This window comes from Canis lupus, chromosome 34, assembly GCF_011100685.1.
Source record: "Canis lupus familiaris isolate Mischka breed German Shepherd chromosome 34, alternate assembly UU_Cfam_GSD_1.0, whole genome shotgun sequence".
Lineage (NCBI taxonomy): Eukaryota > Metazoa > Chordata > Mammalia > Carnivora > Canidae > Canis > Canis lupus.
The window spans coordinates 22,964,226-22,984,601 of record NC_049255.1 but is presented as its reverse complement, the minus strand read 5'-3'; the positions used below and the strand labels follow the sequence as shown (position 1 = coordinate 22,984,601).

The 20,376-nt window shown below is 37.1% G+C and overlaps 1 protein-coding gene across 1 annotated transcript; it reads left to right on the top strand.

The window, feature by feature from the left end:
- The first annotated feature begins 1,540 nt into the window (after window positions 1-1,540).
- GMNC (geminin coiled-coil domain containing) lies at window positions 1,541-9,450 on the top strand. The gene is made up of 5 exons (XM_038583284.1): window positions 1,541-1,576; window positions 1,684-1,858; window positions 3,500-3,588; window positions 5,036-5,152; window positions 6,904-9,450. The coding sequence occupies exons 1-5, from the start codon at window positions 1,541-1,543 to the stop codon at window positions 7,522-7,524; spliced, it is 1,038 nt and encodes a 345-aa protein (XP_038439212.1). The 3' UTR covers window positions 7,525-9,450.
- The last annotated feature ends 10,926 nt before the right edge of the window (window positions 9,451-20,376 follow it).

Genomic DNA, 20,376 nt, shown 5'->3' with positions numbered 1-20,376 from the left:
GAGGAGCTGGCGTTTAGGGGAGCTGGCGAGCTTTGCTTTTAGGATGCCTTCCACCCTGGACGCAAGATTTCTCTGCTACCTGCCCAGGACCAGGGGCCCTCGCCGCCGCCCCACCTGCTCTCACCGCGCCCCATCCTCTCTCCCCGTCGCGCGCTCTCCCTCCCCATCTCTCTCATCCTTTCACCCGCTGTGTTATTTCCACTCTGTACTTTCTCCCAACTTTCTTTCCATCGATACCAGCACTCACTTTCCTGAGCACTTCTTCCCCTAGATTATGCACACATTTGCAGACACTTGGATTTGAGCTGCTCTAGGGGTATCTGAGATGTGTTTTCTTCTCAGGTGTCAGTTGCATAATAGTTCAGCTCTGATTTCAATAATAACTTCAGGGAAAGAGCCTAGGAACATGCTTTTAGAATAAAAGAAAATAGTCCTTGATAAACTTCGGGCTGAAATTCTTTGGTCTGCACTGTCCAAGCTGGACTTGCTTCAAGACTGGACTTTTTCGAAACTTGACTTACTGGGAATATGTTAACAAATTGTGACTTAATTATTATTATTATTTTTTTCTCTGTGTGTCTCTCTCTCTTCTTCTCATTTGCTGTCGCTCTGTTTATGTTATGCCCAAGAAAGTCCTCAAGTCAGCAAAAGACTTGTAGTGGTCAAAAAGAGTTTGTCCAAAGCTGGGTTCTGCTGAAATGAATGGCTTTTACCTGATTAAACATTGACAAATAATTAAGAATGGGCTGTTGTACAAATTAACCCAGGAAGGCTGCATACCTGCCCCTGCTTGGATATTTGGAAAGAGTGTGTGTTTGAAGTTTGAGGAGTCGGGGGCAGGAGGGTGTTCACTGGCTCAGAACACAGTGGAGAATACATGCCAGGCAGTTAGTAGTGGCAAGATAACTCTGGAAGGGCATAGAGACCTAGTGCTGGAGAGACCTAGAGCCTGCTCTCTCGGCTGACTAACCTACTTCAACTTTGATATACGGTTACTTGGAGTGACCATATGTGCCTGTGCTCAGAGTTAGGAGCAAAATGTACTTAGTTATCTCTGGAATGTATCCATATATCCGTACATCCATCCCAAACCATTTGGACCACCCCAGGATCCAGCAGCCTTTAAAGCCAGAGGAAGGAGAAAGGAAGGAATGGGGCAAGTTTATATAATTCAGAAACTAAGGAGCTAAAATAAAGAGATTTTCTCACATGTCATATTCACTCCATTTCAGCCTTAGCATTCTGGGCTCTTTGTCATTCAAGGTTATTAGAAACATAACTAAGGTGTTTGCTAGAAAGAGCCAAATAGTTCTCATGTCTCTCAATCATTAAGTAGAATTCCTTTTACTTAGATCCTGGACAGCCTGTTAGATGACTCAGTCATGGCAACAGAAACTACTCCTGGATATTTACAAATTTGGTCCATCCAATACTAGCCTGTTCTTTGCCGAGAGGTCCTAAGGAAAGTCCTGGGTAAACCGAGGAGCTGATTCCCTTTTAGCAATTATGTATTTTGGCCACTTGAATTAATCTGGAATCTATGCTTAACACCTGTACTGGTTTTGATTCATTGCATGTAATTTGTGCCTCTTTCTCCCACCCTTCGTCCCCTCCAAATCCCATTCACCCCATCCCCTGGGACCCTCCCCACCCCCACCCCATCCCTCATACTGACTTCCACAGAACTCCGTTCTGCCTTGCCAAGACCAGTACTTTGTAGGAGGCCAGAGCTATAATTGCCCGTATTCCACTACAACGTCAGAATCTAGTGTTGACGTTTCCACGGAGACTTGGGTCTCTTTCTGGGCTGCTGGTCTCCTGGACGACAGAGAGCCCCAACAAGCACCACAGGCACAGGGTAAGTTCTGCTCTTCTGCTTTCCTGGTGGGTCTGAGGCCCTTTCTCAGCACCCATGGTTGCAAAGCATCATGGGCAGGAACTCTGTAGAGGAAGAGAACTAATCTGCTTTTCTATACTTGCCACATAGTGAGAATGGGACTCTGCCCCTTGTCCACTGGACAGTATGTGTCTCCCCACTTTACAGTTCTTGGAGACATCCAGCCCACTGAGGGATTTGGGGTTGGGTCAAAGTTTTATGAACAGCACTAGTGAGATGCTTTTGGAGTCAAGATACCAGGCGGAGCATTTCTTTTGGAGTTCAGGAAAGTTGCCCCGGGTATAAAAGAGAAGCAAGGAAGACGACCAACTGACTCTTTTATTTCCTAAGGAAGTCCTATGAGTGGAGTCTTATAAGTGGGAAAAAAAAATTCCCTTTTGCTCAAAGAAGGCTTCAACTTTGGAGGGAAAAATAACTTTGTGATGGGAAATTGCGTATCAATTTTCACCTGGGGTTGAGTAAACAGTATTTCTAAATATTAAAGGAATTCACAGCTAACACTCTGGTTTCTAGAAAAACTGGTCGACACTTCAGAATTAAGTATCTGTACTCCTCATCCTGCCACATTAGTGTGAGTGTGTGTGTGTGTGTGTATGAATTTAAGAAGAAATAAACAAAAAGCTCAAAAATATTGAAACACACTTAAGTGTCAGGAAGAGAGTTGCTCAGTTGTAGCTTTCTACCACAAGCAGTGGAGAAGACAGAAAGTCCAAGAATATGAAACCAAACTGTATAGAATTTGATGCCTGTCTCCTGATCCATCATTCTACTTTAGTCAAAAATATTTCAGTAATATGTCAGTTTCTGTAAAGAAGGGCAAGAGTCAGACTGTACTAGATGAAGAAAATAAAATAAAACTAAACCAATATAGCATGTCCAAGCATGGGTTTTACTTGCAGGTAGAGTTTGCTATCAACTGTGGAGAAGAAAACTCTTCACAAAAGCATAAAAGACATACAAATGATGGCATTTGAACTACATGAGTTCAGGGTACAGTTTTGAGATTGTCATCAAGGTCTTCAGAGAGGCAAAGCCCAGATTATTTTAAAGTAGGAAGCGCTACCACTTATAATTCTGAACACTCGCCGTGAGCTTTAACTGGCAAGCAAACAGGCAGAGATTTTCATCTGGGGAAAAAATGGTAGCATCAAGAATAGCATTCGATTCTGGAGCCAAACACCATGTTATCTAGCACTGCACCTTAGAAGATAAGATAGAAATTTGGAAAACACGGTGGAATTGCAATGCTATGCCAAGGAGGGGAAGGATCAATACATATTTGAGTGAATTTGTAGTGCAGATGGGCCCATTCTTATAAATTTAGCTGGCAGGAATTTATATATTAGGAAGAAATGTGACCTCTTAGCTCCTAAAGATTTACCCCGTCAGCCACTTAAGCGTATAATCTATAAACATTTGTCTCTCACAGCATGTTTATCCCTTCTGAAAGCTTTAAATATGTTGTTTCCTCTATGAAGGCAATAGCTATTTTTAGAAAGGTAATTGAATCTACTAAACTGTCTGAAATCCTTCAGTAAACTCTGTATTACACAAAAACTACAAGTGTCTTTTCTCAGTTATCCATTTGGTATTTTCACTAAGAATCATCCAGTGACTCCAATTACCCTGTTCCTAACTCATGTTCGTGGGAAGAGGCTCAGCTTTCCTCTCAGCTCTACAGAAATAAGCAGGTATGTGTAGATCGTCAGAATATTGAGACTGGATCAACATGCTCCACGCAGTCTATTCTTTTTCCTTTTTCCTTTGACTTTCTTTTTGTTTTTTTCCTCATCTGAGTAGAGTTGACTCTCAACGTTACATTAGTTTCAGGTGCACAATATAGTGATTCAACTGCTCTGTCCGTTATCCTATATTCACCACAAGTATGGGTACCATCTGTCGCCATAACAATGCTATGCAATATCATTAACTCTATTCTCCATGCCGTACCTTTCACTCCCCTAACTTATTTATTCCATAACTAGAAGCTGGTATCTGCCACTAGTCTTCACCCATCTTGCTCCTCCTACCCTCATCCCTCTGGCAGCCATCAATTTGTTCTCTGTATTTATAGGTCTGATCCTACCCTTTGCTTATTCTTTTTTTTTTTTTTTTTTTTTTTTAGATTCCATCTATGAGTGAGATCACATGGTATTTTTCATTCTCAGTGTGACTTACTTCATTTCATGTAGTTTGTTTTTAACCTCATCCCTTAATGTCACTTTGCTTCTTTTCCCTTGTTAAATTCATATGTTGACTTTCAGTTTGGAACCAAAGTGGATATATGTCCACAGAGATGGACATGAAGACAGGTGATCAATGTCTCAAAGAAAAACAAGCAACAAAAAAAAAAAAAAAAAGAAAGAAAGAAAGAAAAGAAAAACAAGCAACAACAAAGTCAACAACAACATATAAGATCCTCTAGGAGGATTTACAGTCAGGCCCTGACTTCACACATCTTAGTTATATGACCTCTTGAATCTTCTTTTCTACCTTGCCTAGGACATTGAAATATTTATGCTGTTGGAACATAAAAAGGGCTGTTGGAAAGACCAAATGATATATTGAGTGTGACAATATTTTTAAAACATAAACATAGCTTATCACTTGGAGAAGGGATGATGATTATAAAATTTTTGCAAAGATTGCTTCATTTTCCATGTTTTATTTGCTGTTGTTCCCGAGAGAGTAATTTAATCTAGTGGATATACAAACAGATTAGCCTGAGGATGAGGGAAGCCAAACCACCACCACCCTTGTTTTTCATCTTTTCTTAACATGCAAGGAAGGAGTCTAGTGAAACCTTTCTAAACACCTTTTTCTATATTTAAACAGTTGCACGCAGCTCATTTTCCTACATACCTTCCCAATTCCCTTGTGGTTACAACTTTGAAAGTCATATAATCTCTTCAAATACTTTGCAGTGAATAAAAGGTTCAGAGCACAAAACTGAACAATGAGGTGGTGGGTGGGTGTAGATTGAATTTAGGCCTGAGAGGACGAGGGCTCCCTGAGGTTGCGTTCATAAAACAAATAGAATAATAATAAAGTTTAAGCAGGTTAAGGATCAGTGGCATGATTATACAGTTACAAAGTCAATAGAGTAGAGGGGCCTTCACCACTGTATGCTTTTCGCAGCTCCAAGACACTCTAGTGCAGAAGGAAGAAGAACTCGCTAGGTTACACGAAGAGAATAATCATCTCAGACAATACCTGAATTCTGCTGTGGTTAAATGTCTTGAGGAAAAGGCCAAGGTATGTAACCATCCTGTTCCTAAGAGCAGAGCAGTGATTTGAGAATGGAGATCATTGGGGTAAAACTGACTTGACCAAAGTAGAGAAGGTGTACTTGAAGCATGGCTTCAAAGGCATTCATAGGCTAAATGGATTTTTCTGAAAGAAATACAGCACTTTCTTAAAAATATATATTTTATTTATTTATTCATGAGAGACACAGAGGGGCAGAGACACAGGCTCCCTGCGGGGAGCCCGATGCAGGACTCAATCCCAGAACCCCAGGATCATGACCTGAGCCAAAGGCAGACACTCAACCACTGAGCCACCCAGGCGTTCCAATATGGCACTTTCACAAGACTTCTTATGTATCATTTCTTGGAAGTTTCTAGACTGTAGATTTTAGCCATATATTACAAAAAGAGTTGCTTCAGGATCAAAAATCAGTCAAGGGAATTGCTAAGACAACAGAGGTTAATCAAAAGACAGAGTTAAATGGATGGAACATTGCAGTGGGAATCAGATCTGAAAGACACTCGGTTCTTTTAATTATCTGCTGGGCTTTTGGTAAATTGCTCTTTCACTTAGCCTCACTCACCTACCTCTGTAAATGCAGAGGCTAAAAGATCCTTTAAGAATCTCCCCAGCTCTAAAATGTTATGAATAGGGTTAGAGCCCAGATCTTTTGATTGGCCATTATATATTGCTGATGACATCATCTTTCAGTGAACATTTTTTCTTACTTTTCAAAGGGACTATTTCTGACTCAAGGACAAATAGCTTGTCCATAGTCTCTTTCTGTTCTTCCTTTCTCTGGGTTTTGTATTTTTGTTATCTTTTTGCCCTTCTGCTATCATTATTTCTTTCGTCATCAATCTTTACCTTGCTGCTAGACAAGCTCCATTATTTGATATTATTTAAATAAACTCAATTTAATTTAAATTGATGATGTTCCTTACCATTTTCACTGGAAATAATAGTTCAAAGAAGAAAGGGTACCATATCTGATTCCTCTGTAATTTAGTTACAATCCAGTCACCTTTTTAAGAAAAGGAGCATATCTCCCAGTTACAAGCTTGGGCTCCTAACTCCAACCACCATTTTGTAAAAAAAAAAAAAAAAAAGACATTTATTGAATTAGTAAATTATATTGATTAGCAGTTTTCTCTCTCTTTTCCCAATTGTTTAAGATGTAGAATAATACATGTCACTTGAGAGTACTATGAAAGTTAATGAAATAAGAAGAAGCAGTGTTAGATATTGTTTCAATCAGTTACTCTGTCTAGATTCAGATGGCTTACATTTAATCAAGGCTGCATGACCCTTAGTAAGTCGCTAATATGCCTGTGTCTCAGTTTCCTCACTAAAGAGGATTTTATAAAATGAGAATATTATGCATGTAGTAGGTGTTCAATACATGATAGTTGCTATTATTGTCATTATTATAATAATTACTTCTCTGAATTGAAAATTTAAAGACATTATTTCTTTCTTTCAAGTTTTATATGATTAGTAAAACATGAGTTATGGTTTCTAGGTAGTAACTTGTCATTATAGATGTTAATTTAGAAACAAGCTAATCTAATCACTTTTGCTCGCTCGCTCTCTCATGTGCACACATGAGAGAGAGAGAGAGAGAATAGAATTTTAATCACATTTTCTAAGGAATTAAGGGGACTAGTAAGTATTTGGAGGAGTTTTAAGCAGACAATGTAAAGAAAATTATCTTGGTTGACTGTCTGACCATATATTTTCAAATGCTACTTCCCTAGAAATTGCTGTCATCAGATGAGTTCTCCAAAGCATGTGGACAATTCAGAAAGAGAAAGAGGAAACCCAGAGAGCAAAGATATTTTCCTCCTGAGATCCCCCATCACAAAAATGCCAAGAGAAACCTCTCTAGTGAATTTGCTAACTGTGAAGAACAACCTGGGCCCCCTGTGGATCCCTGGGTTCTTCAGACACTTGGGTTAAAAGACCTCAACACCATCGATGACACTTTATCAGCTAACTACAGTGCCTTCTTTTCTCATCCCAGAAGAACTGCCAGCACATTTCCCTCATTTCTGGATGGTGCAGTTGATTATGAAAATATCCCCAGGGAGGATCTGCCAATTAACTATGGAGGTGACGGAGCAACCCCCTCACATAGCACTGCCAGGCCCAGGGAAGATTTCCACTTCCTTTCTCAACTTTCAAACCCTCCAGGAGGGCTGCAAACTCCTCCTTACTATACTTCTGATGTGTCACCCAATAAAACAGAGATGGCCTTTTCCACATCCCTGAGCCCTCACTGTAATGTGAAAACTCATTCCTTCCACCAGGGACAAGCCTTTGTTTGTCGAGATGAGGAGGGAGGTTGGAAGTTTACCTGGGTCCCTAAGCAGTCTTAGTGACCCCTCTTCTATCACAAAAGACTGCCATCAACTCTGTTTACAAAGACTTCTCTTGCACTTGAACCTATTTGGAATACAGAAGCTCTTGCCCAGACTGTCTCCTGCCACTTTAAATGTCACTCTCAATTACCCACTTAAATCTGCAGAGAACAGCTCCCAAGAATCCATAATGAAACATGCCTACCCTTCTTTCACCTAAATTTGACTTGTTTGCACACCAACACCTGCTGTTGACTTCCTCCCTTTGCCCTGTACCTGAAAAGGTACTTTCCAATTGCCTGAGTATTCCTTTGAGGCCTACACATGCTGTTCCAATTACAACAAGTCTAACAGCTTTTCTTCTTTCATCAAGCAGTTTAAATGTTCACAGCCTCCACCCCTCTCACTTTTACCCTGTCCTGCTCCCCTGCATTTCTGAAAACTCAGCCTTTAGAGTGAATGCTATTATTGCTCCAAGTGCCTGTTATTGAGTGTTCAGGTAGTGAGGGTGAGGTAGAAACAAGTGTCTTTGCTCATCATCGAACCCAAAGACGTAATGTAGATGGGAGCAGTGTTATGTGTAGTGCAATTCAGTAAGTTAAGCATGCCGTGGTGGAGTTGACAGAGTCTCTTCAAAGAGCTGTAACTCTACTGAATAAGCAATACCACGGATAAATTAAAAGATTAAAGAGAATTAAATGTTCCATGGTGGATCAGCTTCTATAGGCACCTGGCATTGCCTCTTTAACCCCCATGACTCCAACTAGAGCATGTTTGAGGGACTAGGTAACTACTCATGATCCTAATTGCCCAGATGCTGTCAAACTTCTGGTCCTGCAAGTATAGGCTAGCCCAGCTCTGCCATTGTCTCCCTCATTCATTTGCTTATTTATATAATCATTTTTTCATTCATTGGCCTGCACAAAATATTTGTACAACACCTGCCATGTACAGGAGCTGTGCAATGGGGTAGTGATGTGAGCAAGTTAGACCTTGTGGTCACCCTCATGAGACTTAGAGCCACTTTTCTGCTGTGTCCTTGAGAAACCTACTTCCCAAGTGTGAAGATTCAGTTTTCCTGGCTGCAGAATACAGAAGCTAGATGAGATAATCACTAGCATTCTATAAATTGAGGCTGGGTCCACCAGCTTTACTCCAATGCTGCCATCCCAGCTCACCCTTCTCTTTAGTTTTGATAGTACCATAGGTACATTGGGTGAGCTTTACATACATGCTTTTTTAAAGATGAGCCATTTGTAGTTAACCCAAGAAATCACTGCTCTGATCACAGTATTCTTTTTCTGGTATGAGCCCATTTTGTAGGTTGATTCAGACTATGTGAGAGTAACTTGCATCTAACAAATAGAGTCATTGATTTTTAAATGTGTGCATAAATTTAATGTAAATGTTAACATCAAAGATTTCTCTTTTTCTAAATAAAAAAAATATTCTTAGTGCTCATGTTAGTTCTCCGCAAGCATCCTATGCTTCCCTGAATAATTTACATATTAAAGATGAGCACCTCTGTGTTTTTGGAAAAAAAACGTCAGTTAGAGATAAAATCTACCATCTTTGCCTCTTTCCTGTTTTTCTTTTTTCCACGCCTCAGTAAGTCAAGTTGTACCATCAACACCTGAGAACATGAGTGTGCCCTTCGGAATTCTTTGTACCCAAGACATGACTTTTGTCGTTGTTGCACTCTGGTTTTTGCTTTATTTTGGTCATTGCAGGCAAGTAATCTGTTTAATAAAGTTTTGTTACCACCTGGTTTTGTTTATAATCCATAAGAAAAATCTAAGATATTAACTAATATTATTCTCCAGAGTATTTTCATGACTTAGGAAGAGATAGAACATGTTCTATTTTCTAAAAACAAACAAATGACAAAAAAAAAAAAACACAAACAAAAACAAAAACAAAAACAAAAACAAAACAAATAAACAAAAAAAGACAGTAACAAAGAAGTGCCTTTTACATTGCAATATCTGTGCCCTGGTGGGTAAAATTTGTCTTTTTAAAATAACAAATTTAAGAATAAAGTCTAAAGAATTAAAATTGATTTTACTTTAATACACTAGGAATCAAGAAAGCAGCAAACTAATTTAAAAGTCTAAATGATCAAGTTGTAAAACAAAATTGATTAGTCAACAAATATTTAGTTTGCATTTTTGGGTGCTTTATCATATATTATGTCTCATGAGGAAACACCCAGGCTTAATGGGATGCATTTGGCTGATAAAACAGAGCCTCATAAAATGTAATCATTTTTAAATGAAACTTGGTCTCAGCCTTGTTTAAAGAAATTACAGCATGCTTGTGATAAATGATGGTAATTTGCTCTGGCATATGCCACGGATGACAGAAAAATGCCACACCTACTTGTGACCAAAGCTACAGAATTTGATATTCATTTGCATTATGTATAAAAAATTATTTTTTGATGTTTGAGAAACTGGTAATTTCTCTCACCTGAGTATGTTCTATTATGGTTTTGCCATGCCATTCCAGTAAACCACAGTTAATATTTTATTAATGTAAAATGAGAAATAAAAACTAAATACTTTTGATTGTGATGAATACCTTTATATTGTGTGTAACATTTTCTAGTCATGGATTTTCTTCTCCTAGGTCTTAACCATAATTATGTCGATTTGCATCTCTTTTGTATGATATATATGGTCAGACCAATCTTCAGCCTTTAGAGTTTAGCAGTTCTTTCTTTATCCAGGAAACATTAATTAGGCTTTTGGATGTTAAGTGGACTAAAGAGTCAAGTTCTTTGCGGGCACAGCAACTTAACGTCTCATAAAAACTAGTATCTGGCATCAATTTTTAAATTTTTATGACATTTCCTATGTTCTCTGATCATCTGAAAATAAATCCTACTTGTATCTTGCTAATATCTGGAAAATAAAGGCACTTGGAAAGCCCCAGTTATGCAGGTGACATTTAATGAATGAGATTAATTTAAACCTGCAGTGATGCTAAACTATAATCTTGAAAAACTGGAAGAAAAATACCCTGTGAATCAATGGAAAAAACTCTTCTGTTTTATCCATTTCAAAAAAACAATTTCTTTTTCAGTGTGACAAATGAATTCAACAACCAACCTACAACACAGGTTTCAAGGAAAGTGTAGAATTTAGACAACCAGTGATAATTTTTTATAAGTTTACTTCTTGTCTAGAAAGTTGGGATACACAAATTTACCCTTGTGTAAATTTACCCTTGTTTCAGTTTATCAAAAGATTCACATGAGCAAATATCAGGTGCATCATTTTTTCTTTATTTTTCATGAAACCAAATAAAATTGGTTTACAAGCTACAGATGCATGATGTAAGTATATTTCTTAACATATTTGTCATATTTTTATCTACACTTTTGTTACATGAACAAAACCAGACATCCAGTTATGATTCTTATGATGGATGTTCTATAAATGTAAAATATAATTTAACACTTAATATTTGAAATGGCTTTGACTTGTTTGTGATTTTGATTTGTTTGTGATTTTAAATATTTCTAATTATATGTGAGTCAAGTTTGTAATGAGTTCATCTATAATAAATAAATAAATGGCAAAAACTTGTTCCTACTTTTGTCCCTTATTTAGAAATGTTTTTCAAGAGGCACCTGGGTGGCTCAGTCGATTAAGTGTCTGCCTTTGGCCAAAGTCATGATCCTAGGGTCCTGGGATAGAGCCCTGTGTCAGCTCCTTGCTCAGCCATGGAGTCTGTTTTCTCACTCTCTCTGTGCTCCTGCTCATGCTCTCTCTCTTGCTCACTCCCTCTCTTAAATAAATATTTTTTAAGAAAAGTAATATTTTTCAATGAATTGAACAACAGACTAACAAAATATTTTCTTTTCTCATTTATGTCACAAATATGCATAGAAACAATATATATTTTCATTTCTAAATAATAGATTAATAATTGACGTACTTATTCAACAGATAGTAGGCTGGGTCCAGCTTCCACAGGAGATAAAGGATAAAATATGTGTTCAAACTTGCCTATAAATGAGAGAAACATAAACATGCTTAATCAAAGCAAGGGAATAATTGGCTCTCATAACTAACAAGTCTATGCTTCAGCTGTGGCTGGATCTAGGCGCTCAAGGAATATTGTCAGGAATCTGATTTGGGATCTAAAAGAAGGCTGGTGAATAGGAATGGATTCTGGAAGGGTGTTGAGATAGTACTTGCCACACAAAAGCATGACAGGACCCAGGATGGGATAGGCAATGTAAATTTGAAGAGGAGCAAACTATGTCCCATAAGATGTCCTCTAGTTTTGTGACCTTCTCCTTGTCTTTCACATTGTAATTCCCCAAAATGAATAAGGCCTCAGTTAAATATTCTAGTTACAGACTGTGGCATATGAAAATCATGGGCAGATTTTCCCTGAGTTCACTAGATAGGCCCTACATCCCTAGGAGGAAGATTAATATCAAGAGAAAATGACTTGAGACTTGCATATCAGTCCAGGAACCCACTACTACATGGAGATTCTCCTGTTACCAGTCATGGATAACCTGGCTTTTATTTAGCGTCCTTATAGGGTACTGGATTTTTTTTTTCCCAATGTGGAGAACACTACACCTAAGCCTCATTCACTTTAAATGACCCTTGTCATCAGAACAGTCTATTGGAAACATCTTATCAGGAAGAGGTAGGTATCTTGACTCCCATTTTACAGATGAGAAAATTGGCTCTAAATATTTTAGGGATTATGTTATGTTAAGTAGTTGAGACCCAAGGTAAACCCTGGCACTGACTTTGGGTCCAATTCATTTTCTACTATAGCACACAATGATGATGTTTGGGAACATGGGCTTATAGTCTTTTCTGTTACAAACTTTTGTAGGTCTCAGAGCCAGAGGTCTGGAAGTATAGAGGGGCTCTGGCATCTTTGCTTACTTACATTCACTGGAGGGCTCACCTGGGTCTAAGTCTCTTAATCCTATCACTGCTAAAAGGGATTGTTCACAAGACACCTAATTCATCCTCTATCATTTCAAAAGAGATAAGTGAATAAATCGAAAATTATTGCAGAAATTTGGGGTAAAAAGAGTAGGAAGGGAAGAGCAGACTATTCATGGTAAAAAAAAGCATGGTGTGCATCTTAAATGAAAGAAGTTGGATAAATGAAATGGGAATAAAAAAACTTGCTCTTCCAATTGCTTCTGCTAATAGGCTTAATGTAGCACTTCATAAAAAATCCTCATGTAGGCTCTCTCTTCTTTTGTATAGGAAATAGATTTTAGACCTGTTTGAGTAATGTCCTTACTCCCTTTCCCGGCAATCCTTTTAAGTACAGCTCTAAGAGACAGTAAAATAAAGAAGCATATTTACAATGCTGATCCTACTCCTAACACACACAGGGCATTCAATCCACTCACTTTGGAAATCAGGAGTTAAATAATACCTTTTCAGGGACACAGCAGATGTTTTTGGTTTTCTCTTTCCTCCTCTCCCAAGCTTGTAATCTGAAATAATAAGGCATAGAAAGGGTGTTTCAAGGTGATTTCTTAATACCCAGTGGCTAGTCCCTCTGGGATGAGCCCCAGGATTTCAGATCTATAACCAGGAGCTTTCTAAAGGTAATGTTTCTTCAGCGCCCCCCAGTTGCTCTGAAGCTGAGAGCAGGAAAAGCCCTTTAATTGAGTGAGCAGAAGTCAGATCCCCTTGTTACAGTCAGGCAAAAATCCAAAAAACACCCCTCTTTTCATTTGGTCTCTTGAGATTTGCTACCTTACAGAAACCACAAAGTCATTCTTCTTCCATCCTGGCCCCCAGGGGAATTGTGATGGGTGGAACAGGAAAGTGGCATCTGCGCAGTGCAGCCCACAGCCATTACTAGAGCTGGGTGTGCACCCCAGGAATTTCAGCCTCCTTCAGCAGTGGAGCACCATACTGCCAGGGCCTTAGCCTCTCTTTCTCTTCTTTTAAGGATTATAAGTAGTTCACCTGGCCCATCCTAGGGTCCTCACTCCACATTTCTACAATAGTTTTAATGAATATGCTGCTTTCTTTTGAAATGACCAAGGATGGATGGGGGCGTCTTGTGAACCATCCTGCTAGCAACAATAGAACAAAAAGGACGCAAATAGTATCCTTTCAAGGACTTTGGAATGAGCTCTTAGGAGATTGTTTAATATCTAAGATAATTCTTCAAATTTATTCATGTTAATAGATCAGAATACAGACAAAGATTCACACTCCCCTTTCTTACAGTGCAGTGATGTCATGAACAAAGAACTCTACTCTACAAATCGGATTCCTTCACTTACAGCTGTTTGACCTCAGAAATTAATTCAATCTTCCTTAGTTTCAATGTATAGTTGACCCTTAGACAACATGGGCGGAAAGTTCACAGGTCCACTTATAGCAGATATTTTTAAAAATATAAATACAGTAAAGTGTTAAAATGTGTTTCTCCTTATGATTTTCTTAATAACATTTTTGTTTCTCTAGCTACTATATTGCAATAATACAGTACATAATACATATAACACACATGATATGTATTAATTGACTATGTTATTTGTAAAACTTCAGGGCAATAGTAGGCTATTAGTAAAGTTTTTGAGGAGTCAAAAGTTACACATGGATTTTCAACCGTGCAGAAGGCCAGTACCCTTAACCCCCATGTTGTTCAAAGGTCAAACTATCCGTCTGTAGAATGCAGATAATGTTTGCTCTATCCCACAAGTTTTTGAGATTATCTTGTAATATTAAAGGAGCATGTGTAAACTAAGATTCAGCCATTTATCACAAGCTTCACACAGAATAAAAGTCCATTTCCATTTAATTTTTGAGTGGAAAGCTTCATACTTCATAAAATATAACACTAAAAATCAGTTATACATATTTCTACTGATTCAATTCAGTAAATGCTGTTTTCCCACTATGTTCAAAGTACAATTTTATGTTCTATGGACCATGGCTCATGTATTAGAGTTTACAAGTTGGTAGTGGAGGGAAACTAGGAAAGGATTCAGTGAACACTTGAGACCAGAGACATTCATTGGGTATAAAGTTAGAATTGCATCAGTAGAGGTAGAAGTAGGAGGAAAAAAAGGAGAAGAAAATCTCAACAGGCAAAATATGAGGAATATTCAAGAAAGGATGACTAACCCAGGTAACTGCAAGGTAAATTTTTATAAAATAAGGTGTCCTTTTGGAATCCAGTGAAAATTTCTGTACAATGAAACACACTGTAGACTCTAAGCATATTCTATTAATAATAAAAGTAAGGTGACACCTATAAAATCCAAAGAGGTAAGGACAATAACTTAGGCATATTATTTGCATCCTTAAAATTGATTTGGTCATCACTTTCATGCTTAGTTACAATGGTATTAGTATGGTAACTAGTGTCAACTTTTATAGATTTATTTTAAAATGCTCTCAATTTCTTAAGACTGAGTCGGGTTGACCCTTCACAGACAAAGGTATAGGGATATAGGTAGTAGAAAATACCACTTGTCCCTGATTCATATCGACTAGTTTCATTTAAAAAGCCCACATTTTTTGTTTAACAGGCTACTCTAATATTTCTTTGAAGATCTTAAAAGCACTGCATATATAACATGAGGACTAGTGAGAAAATAGAGTGAAATAGTCATTACATTTTTGGAATCTTCACTGATAAGAGTGCTTATCACAAGCACTTTCCCATTAGAATAAGGTAAGAGAATTTCCCCCTTGGAGCTAATTATGCAAGAGAATCATGTAAAGATTACAGGACACAATGAGAAAAGGAATGTGAACTTTTGCTTCTCAGATAGACACTGGCTGCAACATGCAGCAGTATGATCTTGCATAGCAGGGAATGAAAGAAGAGGCAGCAGAGCAACTGGAATCCCAATGTTGTTCAAAGGAAAGGGACTCATTGTGGCAGATCCACATCAGAAGCTGCTGGGTGAAAATATCTTCTAGGCAATGGACATGAGTGGCAAGAGATTCTAGGGTACAGGGTAACCCAGGTGGCTCAGCAGTTTAGTGCCACCGCCAACCCAGGGCCTGATCCTGGAGACCTGGAATCGAGTCCCATGTTGGGCTCCCTGCATGGAACCTGCTTCTCCCTCTCCCTGTATCTCTGTCTCTCTCTCTGTGTCTCTCATGAATAAATAAATAAAATCTTTAAAAGAAAAAAGAGAGAGAGAGAGAGAGACTCTAGGGTAGCCATCTGGTGGTATGAGCTGAAGTTAGGGGACGGTGCAGATTGTTAGAAGGGATTAAGCCAAAGTTGTGTAGAAGGTCTTATCCCCTAGAAAGTCCACATAAATATATCCCACAGGGAGCATGATCATACAATTTACTGTCCAGCTGTGACTTCTTTAGAGTGATAAATACTAGCCTAGAAGGAATATTGGAACAATAGACATAACTTTACTCTATTGAAACCAAAGCAGACATATGTCTGAAATAGCAAAATCAACATTTGGATGTCTGCCACTTAGAGGACAAGAGCCAGTCATATTATCCAGGAAAGCAGCAATAATTATGAGATAGGCTAAACCTCATCTGGTTATGTAGATAGGTACCCAAATCAAAAGAAGAAAGCAGAAGCAACTCTCCCTAAAGTGCCTTGAAGTTTTCCACATTAAGGGGAGCAATCGGTTATAAGATTAAAGTTTAAAACTCACCTGGACTTACTTTCATGGACAAAAATGACCTAAAACTTGTGATATCTACTCCCAAATGCAAAAGATAATTCAGCACAAAGCTGAAACCAGCAAAAGGGAAAAATGAAGCTAGTTCATTTTAATACTTCAATGAGTTCATGTCTCCCAATAAGTCATTTGCAAGTGGTTGTGGGGAGTGAAAAGTAGTTGAACAGAGAAATACACATTTCATTTAAACTGTGCATTGAAAAATATGTAATAAAATGTTATATACACTAAATGATATGTATATATATATATACATACATGTAGTGTTATAAACTTTCTTATGAAATATTAACTTTTTTCTGATTATTGAACTTTTGTACAATATGATCTTCAGCTAATATTTAGGATGGCTACTGTATGAATATACTGTAACATATCTAACTACCTAGGTATGAAGACAGCTTTTTATTTTCTTTATTTATAATGTAAGAATGTATATTCTGTGGAAACATATTTCCCCAGTTCATTTCTCGGAATTGTAGTTGCTTTATGAACTAATATTTACACTTTTAAGGATTTGAAGATAAACAGCAAGAAAGCTCCCAGCCTTATGTTGGAATCAGAGGGATGAAGAAAGCCCCAATTTAAGCTTCCTAGTTGTGAAGGACCAGAAAGAAATTCTCCAGTATTTTGCCCATGAAGTATTTGTTGTCTTATGAGGCAAAGTCTTGTGTCTATTATTACAGATTTGTGTATCTGCAGTTGTTGTGGACCTCATATATTGAAATGACACTCAAAAAATTCTGATGGACATGAAAATTTCAGGTATTGTTTAGAAGTTTAATTCAATGCAATTATGTCAATCAATAGGACTAACACTTTCTTTTCTTTGCTAAAAGTTCTGATTGTTTCTTGTTTTTTGTTTTTTTTTTTTTTAAGTTCTGATTTTAAATGCTCTAGATATGTCAATTAACAAGAGTTTCAAAATTTGAGTTCTGAGGGGATGTTTGTGAAAATAAGCTACATGCTCTTCTGATTATAGATGCAATCCATGCCCTTCATTCTGGCCCAACCTTTGTACCCCCGATCCAAATGCTCCTGTTCCCTCCTCTCCAAACTACGACTTTATACATACATTATCTTTTGGAGGAGTTAGGCTTTCCTTTTATTGTAGTATCATATTGCCTCACTTGTAGTTCTTCCTTACTCACGGGTTTTAGGAATGGAGAGATTTACTCTCCATCTGACAATAAACTAGTCTCAGGTCAGGATCCAAGAGTACCAGGTTTAATCAAGAGTTGTTAATTTTGAAAATAATCTACATTAATATCTGATTATAGATGCGACCTGGGCTCATTTTCTTCAAGGACCATATTTTATGAGATAATTTATTATTGAATGAAGAAAAGAATCTCTTACATAGTGTGGATAATAAAGTAAATTAACTTATCAACCCCACTTTTTCTTCTTTTCCCTACAAAATATTAGACAGTGTAAAGAGTAGTGATGTTACTTTAAGGGTATTCAACTTCACTTTACATATGTGATGTTTTGAGGTTTTCTTTTGTGTTTTCTGTATTTGCTTAAAATTTTAGAAAACTATGGCCCATCTAAAATTCTGAGGCAATGTTGGGGCACCTGGGTGGCTCAGGGTTTGAGCGTCTGCTTTTGGCTCAGGTCCTGATCCCAGAGTCCTAGGATTGAGTTCTTCATCGGACTCCCCACAGAGAGCCTGATTTTCCCTCTGCCTATGTCTCTGCCTCTCTCTCTATCTCATGAATAAATAAATAAAATCCTTAAAAAATATATAAAAGTCTGAGGCCATGTCAATTAGTTTTTCTCCAAGACTCTACTATTGTCACTTGCAGATTGTTAATTTTTTTAGCTTGATGAAAGATACAGAATGTCAAAAATTGCTTCCATGCAAAATATTGATAAATAGGTTTTCTGGTACCATTAATTTACCATCAAATTATAGTTTTATAAACATTCCCCTGATAATTTACTGCATTTTTATATATGCATATGCATTGACAAACTTTAAATTCCACTTTTTATACACAAGGGAAATGAGTCATGAAATATATGCTAAAAGATAAAGGCATAAACATAACTGTAACTTCATTACATGGAAAAATTTAATAAAAATGTATAACAAAGCAAGAAATGGAAATGAGATCAACAATAAAGAATGTTTGGGTGGGAGTTCCTAGGTTGAGTGACCAACTCTTGATTTCAACTAAGATCATGATCTTAGATTTGTGAGATCCAACGAACCCTGATTGGGCATCACTATGAGAGAGGACTCTGCTGGAGATTCTCTCCCTATCCTTTTGCCCTTCCCTCTATTCACTCTCTCTCTTTCAAATAAATATATCTCACTGGGTGTTATTCTGTATGTTGGTAAATTGAACACCAATAAAAAATAAATTTATTATAAAAAAACAAATATATCTTTTTTTAAAACTGTTTTTGGGTGTCTGTGTGGATCAGTTGGTTAAGGGTCTGCCTTCAGCTCAAGTCATGATCCCAGGGTCCTGGGATAAAGTTCCACATCAGGTTCCCTGCTCAGCGGGGAATCTGCTTCTCTCTCTCCCTCTGCTCCTTCCCCCACTTGTGCACACACACTCTCTCTCTCAAATAATTAAACAAACCTTTAAAATAGATAGATAGATGATAGATAGATAGATAGATAGATAGATAGATAGATAGATAGAGTGTTGGGTGGAAACAAGTGGAGAAAAGAACTTTGTATGAAGTTTTTTAAAAAATTTATATTTGTTACTACCTAAACGAAAACATTCTACAGAAAAGCTAAAGAGAGATAATAACCAAAGATAATGAATAGATGTCATGGTGATGCGCATATGATGAATTTCCATCCTCCCAAAGCAATGAATCAAGTAGATACAATGAAAAGTGAAAAAAAAAAGTTATGTGACTGAATTAGATATTTAAGCAACAAATAAATACTTGAGCCATTTTGTTCCTAGATGAGACAATGATTTCTAAGCAATGAAAGGGAAGCATTCCTGATTTTTAATTGCTTAAATCATTCTTTTAGCTATCCAATTATGTATTCTTAATTCATCATAATTTTTAATAAAATAATACCACTACTAAGATTCATATTATTAATTTACTAAATTGCATTTACTATCACTGTTCATTAAATTTTAAATATCACTTATGTTAATTGATTAAACTAAAAAGCAGCCATTGTTTCCATGTACAGTGATTAAAAACTCATTTGTACATGATTGTGGATTTTAAAAAAATGTGTTTTGAGGAAAAAATTTTGAAGGAAAAGGAATTAAGTTTACATTGCTGTGTGGGAGGGGGTCTGGGATGCAATTTCCTTCTAGAGCAGAAACCTTTGTCATTTATGTTGTTGCCATTCACCGTCTTCTTTTAATATGGTTTTTCAGTTGGAGAGAAGATTGTAACAAATATGTGACCACCTACTTTTCCTCTCCTTTCCCTTTATTTCTCTTCCAACTTGTCTATGATCAAGTTCTAAAACCCTGCCAAAGAAATAATTTTTCTCCCTAAAGTGTGGCTGTCAATCTTATGATCTTTCTGCAATATCATTTTTAAAATCAAAGCTGAATTCCAACACTATTTTTCCTTTTGTATTATTACTATGACAGTTTGGACCTTCTACCAAGCCAGAGACCGATGACTCAGCTTATCTAGAGACACAGTGTGCAGAAAATATGAAATAAAAAGCATATTATTCTCCATAAAATAGCATTAACTTTCTTAAATCTAGAAGAACTAAGAAAATGTTCAGTGTATCTTTATTATCCCATGGATTTTTGTAATCTGATCAATAGGCTTTTGGGGATCTACTATAATCAACACTGAGAAATATTGACATATTGGATGACTTTTTTTGAACATCGAGTCTCCAATTCTCCTAAGGCCAGTTAAAACAATCTTCACATAATGTCTAGAACCTATTAAAACTATTAATTGGTAAGTTTCAAAAAGGCTGATTTCTTCACAATTTAGAATGGATTATCATTTTCTTCTTAACAGTTGTGTGACTTTAGGCACATTACTTAAGCTTTTCAGGACTTTGGATCATTTATAATATTGGCAGTATAATAGTGCTTAACTCAAAGTTTTGAGGCAAGTAGTAAATGTATAATATTGAAATATTTAAAATTGCTTCTGACACATAGTAAGTACACAGAAATATTAATTATCATTATCACTTTCATGATCTATAAAGAAAAGCATCAGCA

Bases quoted from the DNA above. Each gene is read 5' to 3' on its own strand.
- GMNC (XM_038583284.1), top strand. From the start codon at position 1,541: ATGCTTAACACCTGTACTGGTTTTGATTCATTGCAT. The intron at 1,859-3,499 runs GTAAGTTCTGCT...ATTTTCACTAAG, and splicing joins ACAAGCACCACAGGCACAGG to AATCATCCAGTGACTCCAAT. The intron at 3,589-5,035 runs GTATGTGTAGAT...TGCTTTTCGCAG, and splicing joins AGCTCTACAGAAATAAGCAG to CTCCAAGACACTCTAGTGCA.